Here is a 16405-nt window from a genome sequence, read left to right as displayed (position 1 = left end):
TTTCAAAATCTGAAGGAAAAAAGGAAGTGTTTTTTTTTATCACAGGGGCACTTTAAATACATTTTAAATACGTCTTGTGCAAGCTGATTGCATTACATTACATTCGTGCATTTAACAGTTGCGTTCACCGAAATCTTTTCACATACTTTTACTCCCTTTACCTGGAGTTTCACTAAGTTTGTCGAGGCGTCGGGAACTTGTGCTCATCTTTTTCTCACTGCCTCGACTCGAATAAACCTCAATTTCACGCTGAAATTCCGCGCCAATAACGCCCATCAACACGATAGCGGTTGCTTGGCGACGGCGCATATCATACTGCAATAACTTCTTGACGTTGTTCAAAACAGTGGTGACGTCATCTGACGGAAAAAGGACTTCATCATCTCCTCCTTGAACCTCGCCACTGCGCTCTGACAACACAAATATAAAATAATTTAGGTACTTCAATTCCAAACACCAAAGCGATAACTGTGTTCGACGATGAGAACCAATCGCGACCTCGGACAAAAGTGTGTTAAAGAATTGCCTTTTACCTAACCTGTTTATTCAGGGTCATCTTCTAGGATGGGGGACTGGTAAGTAATCGTTTGTCAGTTGGGAAACTGGTGACTTTATTACCTAATTCATTTTAATAATGGTTTATTTCACCAAAAGGCAGGGGAAAAAACAAAAAATCATATCCGTTAGCAAGGGTCTTTACAAAGACAGCAACTTCTACCGAAACTTTTTAAAACTTTTCCACTTTCGTTGTACTACTTGGCCGCGGGGATTGAACACACGACCTCCTAAAATGAATTGCTCTTCTAATTAGAAAAAAAGGAAAGGAACTTTATTTAAGAGTCTAGTCGTTCTAGGGCTGGAGCACTAATTGGGGACACTTTAAACTGAAATTAACAATGAACCCAAATCAAGTCAAATATTGGTTTTTGAGTAATTATACCCATTAGAAAAGTCATTACAAAGACGACACTTTCTTTCCATAGAGCTTTTATCTGGCATCTGGCTTTCATCTGGTAAGATGGTATACTGTATAAGTGTTACGCTGTTCTCCACTGCACTAATTGTATTCTAAAACCGAATTATTATTTAATATGTGAAAGTGTAGTTATATAATCTTTGCCCTTTCAAATGTTTTATCTGGATACTAAGGTAAGCCTGAAGTAATCAACAATTGAATCAAAACACTTGTTACTTACCAAATCCAATGAGTGGGCTAGGTGGGGTAGGAGTTGCATCAGCCCTTTCTCCTTTGTCCTCACCCACACCCTGCGTGTCAAGTGTTTTAGGTAACTGTGGAGCCCAGGTATCCACCACTTGTTTGCGACCGTCAGTGCCGATTCGCCGCAGCTCCGCCAACAAAATGGCCTGAGCTGCCTCACGCACCTAACGAAGAAGAAAACTTGACTTACAAAGACACAGAACTGAGGTAAGATGTTTATTTTAAGTCCCCAAAAGAGCAACCAAGAATGAAAATCAATTACGCTTCCGCCGCAATGTTTCCGTTTAAACTGCTTCAAAGATTTCCTTTCAATATTTTAACCCGGGCTCGTGAAACGATCAAAGCCCACTTTTAGGGTGTGTTCGATTGACCGTATTCCGGAATAGGAATACGTGGAATATTAGTTACAAATCCTTCGTCTTTACGGAGACTCACATTAAAATTGTCGAGTATCTGCTAAAATGCTATTTTTAACATATTTTTATTATCCTTGCTGCCTTGAAACGCGCTAAACATACCGTTTTAATCATTATTCCACGTATTCTCATTCCGGAATAGGGTCAATCGAACGCGCCCTTAATTAGGACTAATCACGATTTGCGTTTTGAAACTCTCTGCCGTACTTTATCTTATCTTATCTCGAAGAAGATCATAGGATGCAAAGACAAAGTCTTAAATGCTATCATGTTTTGATGATACAGGACTATTAATAGAAACATAATTTTACAACTAAAATTGAAGAGTAAAATAAACCAAATGTCTGATGGAGATACGAAAAGGGTGTTGTATACTTCACACCTCAAGGCACCGATCCTGCCACCTTCTGGCTAAAATATGCAACAGTGGTGGTCTGAAAGACGATACTTTCAGAATATCAGCTAGGAGACAGCAGTGCAATGCAGCCAGCTGACTCCAGCCAGCTTTGATGTGCGCGCGATGATTCATGACAACTTGTGCGTCAACATCGCTCAATCCTGGTGGCTTGCCGTTTTCATCATAGCTCGACGAGCTAGAGGGAACATCTAAGGCAGTGCTCGTTAAAAGAGCAAGGCGCTTTTCTTTGGGTACAAAACTAATCTGATTCATACTCATCAACGTGTTTGCGACAGATACAAGACCGACCAGATGAAGGGTCGTTAGAGCAGATGACAACTGCCAGCGCGACTGAAAACAAGTCCTCAAAGCTGAAGTAGCCTGTTCCACAAACGGTTTCGGATTGATTTCGAACGCAGTTCCTTTCCTTAGGTCTTCAATTTCATTAAGAATGCCTTCATTACCAGAGAGTCTAATCAAAGTCGTTTCTGCATCGGCGTTAATTCTACTGCTACCACCCTCTTCATACCATCCTGGTAACATTAATGAAAGCCGGTTTCCTCGAGTAAGTAGCCCAAATGAAACCGGTTTGACAGGTTTTAAGAGGCCCAGTCTGTCCACGCAGACCGCGTCCATGTTAGGATCCAGATCCCACGAGTGAAGGGAGGAGATCATAAGCTGTGCAACATGATGTGTTTCATTCACAAAGGAAGTCATTTTCTGTCCCGGAGGACCCTGGGGAGAACCGGTCCTGGTCGGTTGAGTTGTTGAGGTCTTTTTTCGTTTCCCTGCCGACAAAGTAGCCTTGGAGCTATCGGTGTTTCTTGAGGAATTACCTACAAAAGGCACGAAAACTATTGTTAATGGGACATTTGCATGACTAAAATTTTGCCATCTTTTTCTTTAAAAAAATAGATAATCGCGCTCGTTGGAATTATTTGACCGCTTTACTATTCGCAGTAAAGGTGATGGACGGATCATCAATGGTCTACTTCAGCAAGGAATTCATGGCAGATTCGAAAAAACTACCACCGCGCACAAAGCAGCTTTTGCTTTCAAAACGCTTGTAAACGCGTCAAACTGGGGAAAACTCTCCCCAACTCTTATGAAATCATCCGCGATTGTTTCTATCTGCGTGTTGAGGCTTAAGGTTTTATATAGCATTTCAAATTTGAGCACTTTCGAAGGAGACTTTCGCACCGTAGGTAAAATCAGCTGGATAGAAAATGAAACACAAAAACCAGATAGAATAAAACCGCATACAGTGCATGATAGCTAACCAATGTGAGTCAATTACCGGTGAGTAAAGGGTCTTCTTCAGTCAATAAATTGCATATCAGTGCTTCAATATCAAATATGAGAACTTGTATTTCTGGATCTCTAACACCACACTTGGTGGACATGACTTTGAGCGGCCCGCAAGATGTAGTCTCACTAATGCCTTCACCTGCATGAAAAAAGACAACATCATACGCACAAGGAAGGTAAACCATGCCAGGCATCACGATAAACGAAGACAACCTCGATGGTTTCATGATGTTAAAGATTGAATTAAACTTGATTGAAATGCCGCAACATAACCTGCACTTCAAATATTTAACAATTCTTTGCCGAAGGCGAGGTGAATATCGGTGAATAATTGTTTTAGCATAATTACGCTTTAAAACAATTAATTTCTTCGTCTGTCACCTCGACAAACGGCTTGCGGCCATTTTGAAAAAACCGCTTAGGTGATTATCGCGTAATAACCACCTCAAGGGGAACCAATCAAAGGAAGGAAAGGAAGCTTATTTAAGTGTCAAGTCGTTCTAGCGATGGAGCACTAATTGCGGACACTGTAAACTGAAATTAACAATGAACACAAATCAAGTCAAATGTTGGTTTTTAAGGAGAGGGGGTAAACCTCTCGGTGCAGAATACAGAAACCAACAAACCCACATATGACGACGAGTCTGGGAATCGAACCCGGGCCACATTGGTGGGAAGCGAGTGTTTCACCACTGCGCCATCCCTGCACCTCAAATTCCTGACAAATTCAGTTGGCAGAGCATTGTACTCACATCGCAGATGTCATGGGTTCGAATCCCGTTGAAGACGCCTGAATCATATATCATAGATCTTTATTTACCCTCGGATTTTTAGAGTAGCTTGGTGTAGTTAATATCTCCGAGCATTTACCCTCCCAACCATGATACACCACAGAAGACAGACCACAACACCGGGAACTACATGTCCTACTCTTTGCGACAAGTGTGCGGGTTCTTTTACGTCCTACAGGATTATGAACATTGAAGGGTTGTGAGACGGGACCTCCGGCTTATCGTCCTTATCCGAGACGACTAGAGAGTCTAACCATTTGCAGATGTAATTACAAAGGCAGCACTTTCTCCTCAGTTATTTAAAGACCCTGAGTGTTGGTCCGGCCGGAGTTGAACTCACGACCTCCCGCGTGACAGCCCGGTGCTCAACCAACTGAGCCACAAACTGAATTGTTTCAGGTGTCAAAAAGAGACAATAGCTAAAATTGTGCAGCTAAGTGCGAGGATCAACTTCCACTTTCATCCGAATTGTTGAACATAAGAAAACTCCATTTACGTGTCCACAACATCCACGACTCAAGAAGTAATTCTCCGCGATGGAAGATCCCACACACTGACACATTGTTTGCTCGGCAAGTATTAAGTGGCAACAAACATGTCACTTGAAATGCGACACTTTCCACTTCACAGACCTGACCGGTCAGACCGGGAATTTGGAAGGCCTAACTCTAAAACGCCTTCAAATCAACGCACTTCGAGGATGACAGATAATCCCCCAGAAGAATGCGAGGGATTATCATGCAAGTGTTCCTTCAAATTGTTGCATTGTTTTTTGCAAACTGACGGGTCTGGCCGAACAGTTCTGACAAAAGGAAAGCGCCCTTATAGACTAGTGCTATCTTAATTAGCTCAACCTCGCCCACTCTGTGAGATAATAAAGGTTGAATTGTGCTCACCTTGTCGTTAAAACCTTACATTTTATTGTTTTCGGTGCATTTTTGGTAGAGTACCGCAAAGCAATGTCCTAATAGCAGGTTAAGGAAATTTCCCGAAAGTGCGGTGAAGCTCATTCAAGTTTTAATTCAGACAATGTGCCCTACGAATACTCCATAATTGTCATTACTTGCTCGGTGCTGCTCATAAATTTCCAGAACTAAGCCCACTCTCTGTCAGTTACGGTCACATTTGGACCTTATTCGCTTGTACATTTTGCTTTGCCTAAACAGATACTCAGGGGTTTGTAGGCAAAATTCACACGCGTCAAACTCCACTCACCAGATAACTTTGAAGACAATGGTGGACCAGCGGAGGAGGACTGACTACTTCTTCTCAGTTTTTTGACGGCAGCCGAAGCAGCACCAGTAGGTAGGTTGGATGTGAGGTGGGTGATCTTTCGGCTTAATGAGCTCTTCGATTTCGAAGGTACCCCTGCTGAATTTGGTTTCTTTTCTTCATCACACGCTGCTAAGATGTTAAGTGCAACTTGCCCGCTAACACAGCGATCGAGATGACCTGCGAAAAAAAAAGAAAGGAATTTTATACTCTATTGGACACCAAGGAATAATCTGCTATTTCTTATCAACTCTTCATTCCCTTCAATAAGCTGCTCTACTCTTGAGGCAACATACAACCGACAATTGAGATATAAAAACAATTAAAGTGGCACTATGATCAAAAAATGACTTCCTTCCCTTTTTCTTCAGACTTTGAACGTGTGTTTGCTTAACACCTGCCTGGCCAAATTTTGAGCTTTGATTTTTTTCCAAAAGCTGTTCACTTTGAGTGTAAGTTTTGGATTTCACGGTCCGCCATTATTCACGTTGAAAACTGACCGACTGGACCTCAGAGGGTTCGATCTAGGGAGAAATGACGTCATTCATTAAATAGTTCAAAATTTCAGCGTGTAAACGCAGTTTAATATGTATGCAAAACACGAGTTTAAAACCTGGAAGCACGAAACTCCCGTGCTGCATATTAATTCAGTCGCGTACAATCGCATTGCATTCTTAAACTGGTGAGTCTTTGACGTTGTTTTCTCCTCGATCCAGCTCTCTCAAGATTTTAATGTTAGTAATTGTGGGAGGCGCGGTGGCCTAGCTCATGGTTAGAGTGCTCGAATCCGGATCGAGTGGTCAGGGTTCCGGCCCTGGCCGGGGACATTGTGTTGTGTTCTTGGACAAGCCACTTTACTCTCATGGTGCCTCTTTCCACCCAGATGCATAAATGGGTACCGGTGAATTTAATGCCGTGGGTAACCCTGCGATGGACTGGCTGGCATCCCATCCAATACTCCTCGTCGCTTCATGCTACAGAAACCGGGATAAGCTCCGGCCTAATGGGCCATTTGGCTCGTAAGCAAACTTCACCTTTTTTTTAATGGCGGACCATTAAACGGGAAAATTCCGTTTAAAATAAAGAAATATCGTTTGAAATTTAGGCTTAAAACTAAGGTCACTTAGTGTTTAGTTGACATAGCTTTAAAATACAAAGGACAAAATATTTGATTTTTTTATCATAGTACCACTTTAACAAAAGGCGGTTCTGAAGGGAGAAGTGATCCTGGCAATTATAAGTCAGGCCACAGTTATTCAAAAGGTGGCTAAGGTCATCCACTGGATAGTCATAGTCAGATAAGTGCGTGGATCACTTTTCCCTATCGTCTATACCCGGCACTTCTAATTCATACATTTATTTAATTCGAAAAGGCGTTGCTTCAAAAAACGGCCTTTTGCGGCCATTTTGTTTCTTGCAGTTTACATCGTTATCGGTAAAGGAGAGAATGATCGTCGTTGGCACTTCGACCGAAACTCGGGAAGCGATTTTAAATAGTGTCTCACCTGTTTCCATCTGCCAGACGTACACAGAGCCATCAGTACAGCCAACCACCAAAAAGTCATCCAAAGCCCGCCATTTTATTGTCTCTACCGGAAACGCATGAAGTGAAGCCAACATAATGCACTTCCGCTCACGCAGCCCGAGTAGCGCGACCGAGTGGTCCTGGGCGACAGAACAGATACAACTCTGGACACGATTCTAGAACGCAAAGATTTCAACCGAAAAGAACGAATGTCAATTTTACTTTTAAACCAAGAGAAGCAGAAAATCTCTCTCTACATATGCACCACGACTGACAAGATTAATTTATCTCGCTTCACCTCATTTTATTCCTTGTTTAATTCACGGAAAATGTATGGTATCGTTGCTTTAAAAATATTTTCAGTAGAAAACTCACACTGCAGTCAGGGGGAGTGCACATCAGTCTACACAATTCCCCTCCGTGGGTAGAAAATGTGTACAGCAAATCTCCAGTGAAGATATCCCACAATTTTACAGAGAAATCAGCTCCACCAGAAACCAAGAACTCCTTGTCATAGCGTCGATAGTCATCATGTGGATACAGCAAACAAGTCACTCGGCCTCTGTGTCCTAACAGGACCCTATGTGCAGGCCACCCTAAAGGGGAAAAAAAAGATCGTAAGGAGGAAATATCGAATTCGTTAAAAGTTTGGGAAACTTCGGTACGTCTTCGGTACGGACGGTATTTTTATACACCGCACATATCACAGACGGTCAGAAGCTCATGACTTTAAAGCGTTTAACTCTGTTTCAGAGTTGGGTTATTTTTTAGTTTAAAATTTTCCTTATTTGGATGTAACGTAGCTCATGCATTTTCCCGCGCGTAAAGCTTCGATCTTATTTTTGTCCATATTTGGGCATAAAATTGATGTTCTAAATTCCCCAGCTTTGTTCCAAGGAAAAGAGTTTCCAGTAACACGCTTCAAAGTCATGTGCTTCTGATACGGTTTTCAAATCTCTCTCTGAGGTGAGATATAGGTAAGATGTCAGCAAATAATGGCACTATCAGTCTATATTTATCTCACCAACTCACGCATGAAGGTCAAAGATGAAGTGTTTATTAACAGTGTTTATTAACAGGAATGGTTGTGAGACAGGGCCTATGGTTTATTATCCTTATCCGACAAGACTTGAAAGTCTAACCATTTGCACATGAAATTACAAAGGCAGCCCTTTCGGATCAGTTGTTTTTTAGAACCTGAGTGTTGTTCCAGCTGGGGTTTGAACCCGCGATCCGATGCACAACGAACTAAGCCAGCATTAGTCGGTGAAAAGTGATTGACGCGTTTCGATCCATCTATGTCTAATATCTGTCTGTGTCTTGTTGATAAATACACAGGCTCAAACCATTTAAGACTCAATAAAATCATTGCTGTACCTGAACCGAGTGGTTGTAGCAATTGCTTGATGGCTGCCTTCGCGGCGGATATGATCACAATAGAGCCATCTTCTCTTCCACACACGACGAAGTCAAGAGCGGGTAAATATAGTGAGGCACTCACAGGAATTGCACCACCTAAATCATCCTGGCAAATCAAAATAGTCCCTCCTCAACATACATTCATACATACATACATACTCAACTGACTCACTCCCCATAAGGGCTTTTTCTTAGTGGCGAATGAAACAATCAACGAAACGATAGAACAGAACAACTACTTCAAAATGCAGCTGAGAAGTTGAACCAGAGATTACCAAGATCAAAATTAACGAGTGGCCAGAACGTGTCTTGAACCCGGGATCGCCAAATCTCAAGGCAAGAACCCCAAAAAACTGGGCCGCACTGCCTCCAAAGATTCAACGTAACTTCAAACAGAAGGGCAGCAGAGATTTTCCATCTCTCACGAAATGAACGGAATTGTTTTCATACAGTCCACGCATAACTTCGTATGGCTGCAAAAGACAATTTCAAACTTACCAGTGAGTCAATCAGTCCGCACGGCTTTTCCGCCATTTCCCAGCAGTCAGCATAACTACTCGAAACCACAGGTGGAATACCTACAAGATTACGGCTGAAGTTAATATAGTCACTAAGACTACGTCGGTGTATTTTCTTAATTCTGAGAGATTTTCAGGTTTCGTGTCGATTTAATTTTGCGTTAGCAATGGTTAGAGTTGCGTGGATTTCTCTATGGTTTTCTGTTTAGACAAAACATTCCCAGTAATCCGCGAGTAAATCCTCTTTGGGGTGCAGGTATGGCGCAGAAGTGAAAGCATTCGCCTCCCACCAATGTGGTCCGGGTTCGATTCCCAGACTCGGCGTCATATGTGGGTCGAGTTTGTTGGTTCTCAACTCTGCACCGAGAGGTTTTCTCCGGGTACTCCGGTTTCCCCTCTTCTCTAAAACCAACATTTGACTTGATTTGCGTTGATTGTTAATTTCAGCTTACAGTGTCCCCAATTAGCGCTACAGCGCTAGAACGACTAAACACTTATTAAGTTCGTTTCCTTCCTTTCCTTTAAAGATGTCACGGACAATGTCACGCGTGGGCCGCGTGATCGGGCACCACTCGTACGATAGAGAGCTTGCTCGAGATCTACACGATGTCCATCTCAATAAATGTGAAATTATCACACAAAAATCAAAAGCAGAGATTTATGCTTGGGCCTCTTAATGGCTTATTTATACGAACGTCACCTTAACAGTTCCATTTTATTTTAACAACTTCAGTATGCCTAAATGTGTACATCTTCCTAACAGACCAAGAGTCAGAACTTACCTTTTGTAGTGGCACTTAAGGCTTTGATTGTTTGCACGTTGTCATCAGTTAACTTCCATACACTGACACTGGAAAAAAAACACAGCAAAAGAACAAGTCGCTCGAAGCAAATCTTACGGAATAGGTCAGAGAGGGCAATGGTGAGAGAACTCACTTCCCAGTTTGACGCTTCCCAGACTAGGCGTCATATTAAAAGTGGATTGCGTTTGTTGGTTCTCTACTCTCTCTTCCGGTACTCCGGTTTTCCCCTCTCCTCAAAAACTAACCCACGATTTGGTATGAGTTAAGAAAGGATCCTCTCTTGGTTAATTTGATTTCACTTCGGTACAGTGTCCTCAGTTAGTGCCTCAGCGCTAAGACAAGCTAAAACAAGACGCCTGATGGCGTTTACGTGGGATGCTGCTGTTTGGGTAAAATGTGAACGTTGGTTGCAAATGATGTTGTGAACTTTCACACGAAAACGCAAACTTATTGCTATTCGTTTTAGTCAACAAAGGCCGAAAACTATTCTTTTACGAATGGCGACTGTTACCATTCGTTCAAACGGCTCACTTCTCCGTACCAACTGATGCTTGGCTTCTGCCTTCACAATCTAGAAAAACGGCTTATAGCTACAAAAATAATCTTGCATATGACTACCTTCCATTTGATCCGCCTCTCAATAACAACTTGTAAAAAGGTCCTCTTCGTCCGTATGAAAAATACACTGCTGGATTGAAATCTGGAACTGCGCTCTAAAATGAGCACCGTTTATCAGCAACTGAAGGATGTTTATTATAATTTTCTCTCTAAAGGGGCTATGCCACGAAAAATGATGTAATTTCATGACACCCAAAATGCCCAAAAAGGAGAATGGAACATTGCAATAAACACCTAAAACTGTTGAATAAGATAAAAGAAATACAACAAAAGGAAAGAGAAGCATGGATGAACACAAATGGACAAGATTGAAACGGACTGCATTTGGGTAATCTTGAATTGAGTCGGCCCGACGTTTTTCATATTTACGCCAAATCGTCAGGATAAAGGTCGTTTTTGCTCAGAATCATCTTGTTTGTGATGTAACGATAATTTTATCAGTAAAGGAATTCCACATTACCTTTTTCGAGTTTTAAACTTATGATTAACTAAAGATTTCCCCGAAACACCGTAAAATAACGCGACTTATTAAATCTTCAACCTCGGTTAATGCATTTCTCGTGCTCTGCTTGGTTCAATCAATCTCGGTTATCAGTTCATATACCTCAGTTTTGACCTTATATGGTAAATGATTGTGCTAAGCGTTGCTAAGCTAAGTTTTTTTCGCCGGAAAGCGAAATTTCTCTCTGAATAAAGCGAAAGTTTGGATTAATTCCGACGTTTAGAAGTACACGAAAAGGTACATGTAACAAATATTCTTGTGATGAGCCTGCGTCTGTCTGACCACAAGGTCTTACACAACATCGCATCACTTCTCATCAAGTTTTTTCGATTTCGCTCGGATTTGCTAGCTTTTTTCGCTCATATTTCGTACTTTCTAAACTTTTGGAGTTTAAGGAGTTTAATGCCCATTTGGCATTCGCGCTTGTTGGATATGAGACTGGTTATAGCCAACTCGGCGCTATGCGCCTCATTGGCTATTTACCATCTCATATCCAACGCGCGCTCTTGGAATAATTGTTAAATAGACCCTTTAAACAGATCTATTTGAATCGGCTAACTCAATGCCGTACCCAAGTCAAATCTCGCGGGATTTGTGTATTGCATTTGCATATCATATTTAAATGATATGGAAATACCTGAAACAAAACGTTTCATTCCGAAAGGGTCTGAATTGGGTACAAAATTCTTCAGAAGCGGATACACGGGATCCCTGACAGATAAACTTGATTTCTGAAATGAACACGAGTCGAACATGGGTCTGCCCATTTGGCCAATATTACGAGAAAGGTATGGCCAGAGAGAGTTAGGTTTCTGTAAAAAAGCAAAAATCTTACGACTTTTCCACTGACCATTGTATTAATAATACTGCGCATATGGAGTTAATGGTCCATCTTCTCGTCACATGCACATGTACCGCTACACTTAATACTCTTTCCAAAGTCAACAATTTTAAGCTACATGTCTATTTTGTTTTCCTACAGCATGAAATTATTGTCGAAGCCTTTTTAGAGGGGCAAACCCCAAACCTACACTGTATTTAAAAAGTTGGTATTTAATCGTACATTAGTGTTAACCGGCTCTCGAACATCTGGGCCCTGGAGTCTTGGTACGAGGCTTTAACAAGCAAAATCACTTGATTTTGATTAATCATTTAAAATCAGCCAAATAAACCCAGACAAATAGGCTACACGTCTAGTACAAACCTGCACTGTAGGCTTCTCAAAAACCTGAATAACTGTTGGATGTTTGACAGAGGCACCTGAAGGTAATGTAGGAAAAAAAAAGATCTGTCTAAATTTTTCTCATCAGAAAGCATTGTGTGGCATGCAAAGTTCGCAGTTAAGACTTAAGTTAAGTCTTAAGTTAAGACTAAGTTTTGATTTTGCAATTTTAACGAAGGCAAAAAAATCAACATTTTGTAACAACACCATTACACAGATTTCACTCACTCACAGAATATTACAAAGGACAAAAGAAGAAACCAAGGATAATGTCTGTGACACTACAATCATAAAATTATGTCAGTTCACGAGGATTAAGTATTTGACGCTGGTCACTTTATGCTCGTGAGAACCACCTCAGAAAAATAAATCGTATGCATGTAGCAATACATGTACTTATTAAAGATAATAATTGTAACAATGCCTTTTAATTTTTTTGAGACTTTTACCAAACAGGTTTTGACACTTATTTGCGGCTGTGCAAATCGAACCATAATCAGCCAAGCAGCACGTACGGTTGACAGGTGTCCCCTCAAACAGAATTTGTGACAGACACAAGTTTCCAAGGTTCACTTTTTTAGCAGCAAGGAGTTAAGATACAGTACTCTCCCACTCAATGGTTGTGAGACACAGGGCTCCCACAGTTAACCCTCCTCATATACAGAAGGCTGCTTAGTCTACATATCAGGGTCCCAAATGGGGAGTCCCTGGATTTTTTTGCTGTGGAGCCCGGAGCCCGATCATTTCTCTGCCTGGAGCCCTGATCCGGAGCCTTAAAGTAGCTGCTATGGAGCCCTGGAGCCCCGGTTTTTTGGCCTTGGAGCCCGGAAGCCCCGCTTTTTTAGGCCCGGCGCCCTGGAGCCCTAAACCCCTTTGGGATCCTGACTTATACCGGTAAGTACTGGTAAATTTTATTTTGCCCAAAAGGCAGCACCTTGTCCTTGGATGGTTAAAGTATAATTAGACTCAAGAGTGTTTATTGCAAACTAAGGGGTTTTGGTGACCAGTTTAACAGCAAACTCCCACTCAGTAGTGAGAAGTACAGGTATGTAGCCTCTGCTATAGCAGACAATTAACTAAATATCTTTTATTAGTATAAATACACAGGTGATTATACATGTACAGAATCATGCGCTCTCATTGGCTCGCTATCTCGGATTATTAGCCGATAATTACCTCGACGGACAAAATGGCTGCCAGTAGTCGTTTTGCCACTGTAAGTGAAGATGATTTCGCGTTGAAATGATTTTTTTTCTCTTTTTTGAAATAATCACCTGTGAATTTATACTAAAACAAATATTCGCCTCAGGCTCAGTCATTATAGGTGAATATTCACCTTGACTTCGTCTCGGTGAATATTCACCGATAATCACTTCGCCTTCGGCGAATAATTGTTAAATATAACATTATAATATACATGTACAATGGAATACCAAATTATGATTTAAATGAAGATGAATTCAAATACAAACTTAATATGAGAAAGTGATGGTATGGGCTGAATACAATTAAATATTATGGCCTTTAAAAAATATTTACAATACAGTACAGTACAGTAAAAATGAAAACCAAGACATTTAAGCTCAGATAACCAAGAGAAGATGCTGCCTGACAGTGTATAACATTCTGCAAAAAATAATAGTTTGGTGCAGACTTCCTAGTCTACAATTAAACTGTCGCATTATGAGAGGCCGTCAGCTAACCTTGTCTTAGGTCCTGGACTCCAGGGCAGCATCTGTAAGACAAGATGTCAAACTTAAGTACGCAGAATGCACTCAGAGCCATTCCAACGTATTTAATGACACACGTTATAAGTGTATTACCACAGAAGTCAATACTGCTTATTAATACTTACAATACAGGAAGCTTGTACAAGTAGCTTTTCCCATCCTGTAGATATTAAACAAAATTATGCATCTAACACGAAGATAAATTCATGGACATTTCTGTTGTTTCAGGTTCAAATTAAGACAATATCATATCATTAAATGTTGGAGATTCTGTTCTCTACAGGCAAATGGTTGTTTAAACTTAGAGCAGCTCCCGAGCTGAGGGTGGAAAGAGTGTTCCAGCAGAGCACAGCAATTCAAAACTTTATTGGACTGTCATTAGGCTAATAAATGCTGCTAAAATTACTTAAAGCCTGGGATTTTTCATCTTATTTGCAACTGCTGCCTCCTTTAACTTAACTTACATGTACCAACATCAAACAACTAAAAAAAACATGGTTTTCGAGTCCTGTGGATGTAAGGCCATGTAAGGCCAAGGTCTGCCCTCATCTACTGTAGAGGGGTGATAAAATAGTTTTGACAGGGGGTACTGAAATATCCACTTATGTCTAGAAAATTAATACACCTCATTAGATACATGCTTGAGTTTGACATCCAACACAAGGTGTCCCTTTAAGGTGGTTTGGCAAAGGGAACGTGGAGGGGCTGCAGAGAAGGCATGAGAAACTGCCAGACTTTCCCCCCTCACATTCTTGTCTACCTTCTGTCCAGGTTTTCACGTGGCCATATAAAAAAACCGCCAAACCGCCTGCTGTGAAGGCTAATTAAGTCAAAGCCTTTCCTGCCTATCTCCCTGTATTAGTAAGCATTGGCGATAAGAAATCCGAGTATCTGGAGCCATGCGCAGAACGTATGCGCAATATAACAATAGTAGGCACCGTCCTTAACTGTACTTGAGGAGCAGCATTTAAAGGGATACTTTGTGATGTTAATTGTCTGTATTCTGAGAAAAGAGTGAAGCTGAAGTTGGGGAGAAGAGCAAGAGGACACTAGGCGACGACGCTTAATGAAATCCGCGTGCATCTAATTGACGGCATTTCTGGATATAACCAGTCGTAATATCTGGAATTCAGATGACAGTTTTACGTTTTCCTGGATATGAATCTTACAAGAAGTTTTTCTTTTAAAGAAAACTCACTCTGGTCCAAATCAGAACACAATCTGCAGCTACAAAGTCTCCTCCCATCCATACTTGACCTGGAGGACTGGAAACTGTTGCCAGGAATTTAAACTCCCCAGCATCATACATCTGGAAAGAAACGATAACAAGTTGTTACAAATTCACCACTTTTAAAATTAATAATATTTATGGATGGATTCCTCGAAAAACGTTATTGCAAGCAAATTCCCCACTTTAATAATAATTATTATATGGCTTGTGTTTGTCGCCGATATAACATGCGCTCTGATTGGCTTATTGTGACTGAATTGTAGGGCATTATTCTCCGCAATGCTTGCAAAAACAAAGCAAAAGGTAATTAAAAAGCCATAATTATACATGTAATAAACTAATTACTAACCAAGCTAGCTGGAGCCGTACTGGGGAATATGGGCACTCGGTCGTTTTTGCACAGACCTCGCTGCGCTTGGTCCGTACTGCCACGACCTCGGGCCAATATTCCCAGTACGGCCCTCGCGTTAGTACCAAAAATGTAGACTTTAACTTTGCGTACTTTAACTTTGCGTAGCAAATAACAGATCAGCAGAGGAGTAAAACAAAAGGAACAAAGACCAAATGAATATAATATAATAATATCTGACGTGCTAATCACCCTTTCTCGCAGTCGGAGACTGAACTGCTAGAGGCGCAGCTCAACGAGGTCGGACTGAAGGAGCTGGGCAGCCCGCTAGGCGCTCGGCCCCCGAACACGATAATTAATGAAAGACGTAACTCTTTCTATGAATTGTTTTAAATTTTGATTTGAGGTTACTTTTATAACAATTATATTTTTAAGATTTAATGTAATAATGATGTTGGACATCTTCATTCATTTCTTTTCTTCACAGACACATACACCAAAAAGACTCTTTTGGAAATGGACGTGCTGCACTGTAAAATGCTTTTGGCTCTTCGTTGCTAAATGTAAGAAACTGTTGATGCGTAAAATCGTTTTTAAATACCAGCCATTCCTCTGCACAAACAATAAGTATGCTTCTCTGCGTAAAGGGATTGCAGCAAATTCCAGTCGCTTTGCTGTTTTTAACTTCCATTAGTTCCTGGTTATACGTTGGTTCACTGTACTGCAAAGCAAAAAATAAGTTGGTATAATACATGTAAACAAGGCAGTCTAAATAGTTACGTTTTATGCACTTTCTGTTCTTTAGAGCTTTCCAAACTGCAACAAGAATAAATTAAGAACCTGGGTGACACTTACACTGTACATGACATAATGACTATTAACTAATAGCATGCATACAAATAAACATTTCAAAGTTAATTGATATATGTGTAGATTAATGTATGTGGTTTATACTATCCCTTATGGTGGGAATTGCCCCTTAAACGTTAGAAAGTTCTTTTCTGCATCCATTAAACTTGTTTAGGCTTGACATGCTCTCAGATCCTCCCAGGGGTTTAGGTCTTGAGCCCTTGCTTTCCAAGCCA

At 41.0% G+C, this 16405-nt stretch overlaps 1 protein-coding gene across 3 annotated transcripts in view; it reads right to left on the bottom strand.

Moving 5' to 3' along the window:
• The window catches only part of LOC138041886 (WD repeat-containing protein 7-like), a 31223-nt gene that overhangs the window by 7940 nt on the left and 6878 nt on the right, over window positions 1-16405 (bottom strand). For all 3 annotated transcript variants that reach the window (XR_011130889.1, XM_068887566.1, XM_068887564.1), the window contains exons 7-22: window positions 15922-16041; window positions 14939-15049; window positions 13866-13900; window positions 13714-13745; window positions 11993-12048; window positions 10287-10381; window positions 9648-9715; window positions 8846-8925; window positions 8306-8453; window positions 7304-7524; window positions 6909-7104; window positions 5347-5583; window positions 3330-3479; window positions 2018-2868; window positions 1197-1383; window positions 162-410 (exon numbers count right to left, since the gene is read on the bottom strand). Coding sequence is in view for 2 of the 3 variants with exons in the window: in XM_068887566.1 (XP_068743667.1) it covers window positions 162-410; window positions 1197-1383; window positions 2018-2868; window positions 3330-3479; window positions 5347-5583; window positions 6909-7104; window positions 7304-7524; window positions 8306-8453; window positions 8846-8925; window positions 9648-9715; window positions 10287-10381; window positions 11993-12048; window positions 13714-13745; window positions 13866-13900; window positions 14939-15049; window positions 15922-16041 (2836 nt within the window). In the remaining variant the exon portion in view is untranslated. The remainder of the gene's footprint in view (window positions 1-161; window positions 411-1196; window positions 1384-2017; window positions 2869-3329; window positions 3480-5346; window positions 5584-6908; window positions 7105-7303; window positions 7525-8305; window positions 8454-8845; window positions 8926-9647; window positions 9716-10286; window positions 10382-11992; window positions 12049-13713; window positions 13746-13865; window positions 13901-14938; window positions 15050-15921; window positions 16042-16405) is intronic.

The sequence above is a fragment of the Montipora capricornis genome, chromosome 3, assembly GCF_036669925.1.
Source record: "Montipora capricornis isolate CH-2021 chromosome 3, ASM3666992v2, whole genome shotgun sequence".
Classification (NCBI taxonomy): domain Eukaryota; kingdom Metazoa; phylum Cnidaria; class Anthozoa; order Scleractinia; family Acroporidae; genus Montipora; species Montipora capricornis.
Note: the sequence above shows the minus strand (reverse complement) of the source record. Positions and strands in the feature narration are given on the sequence as shown.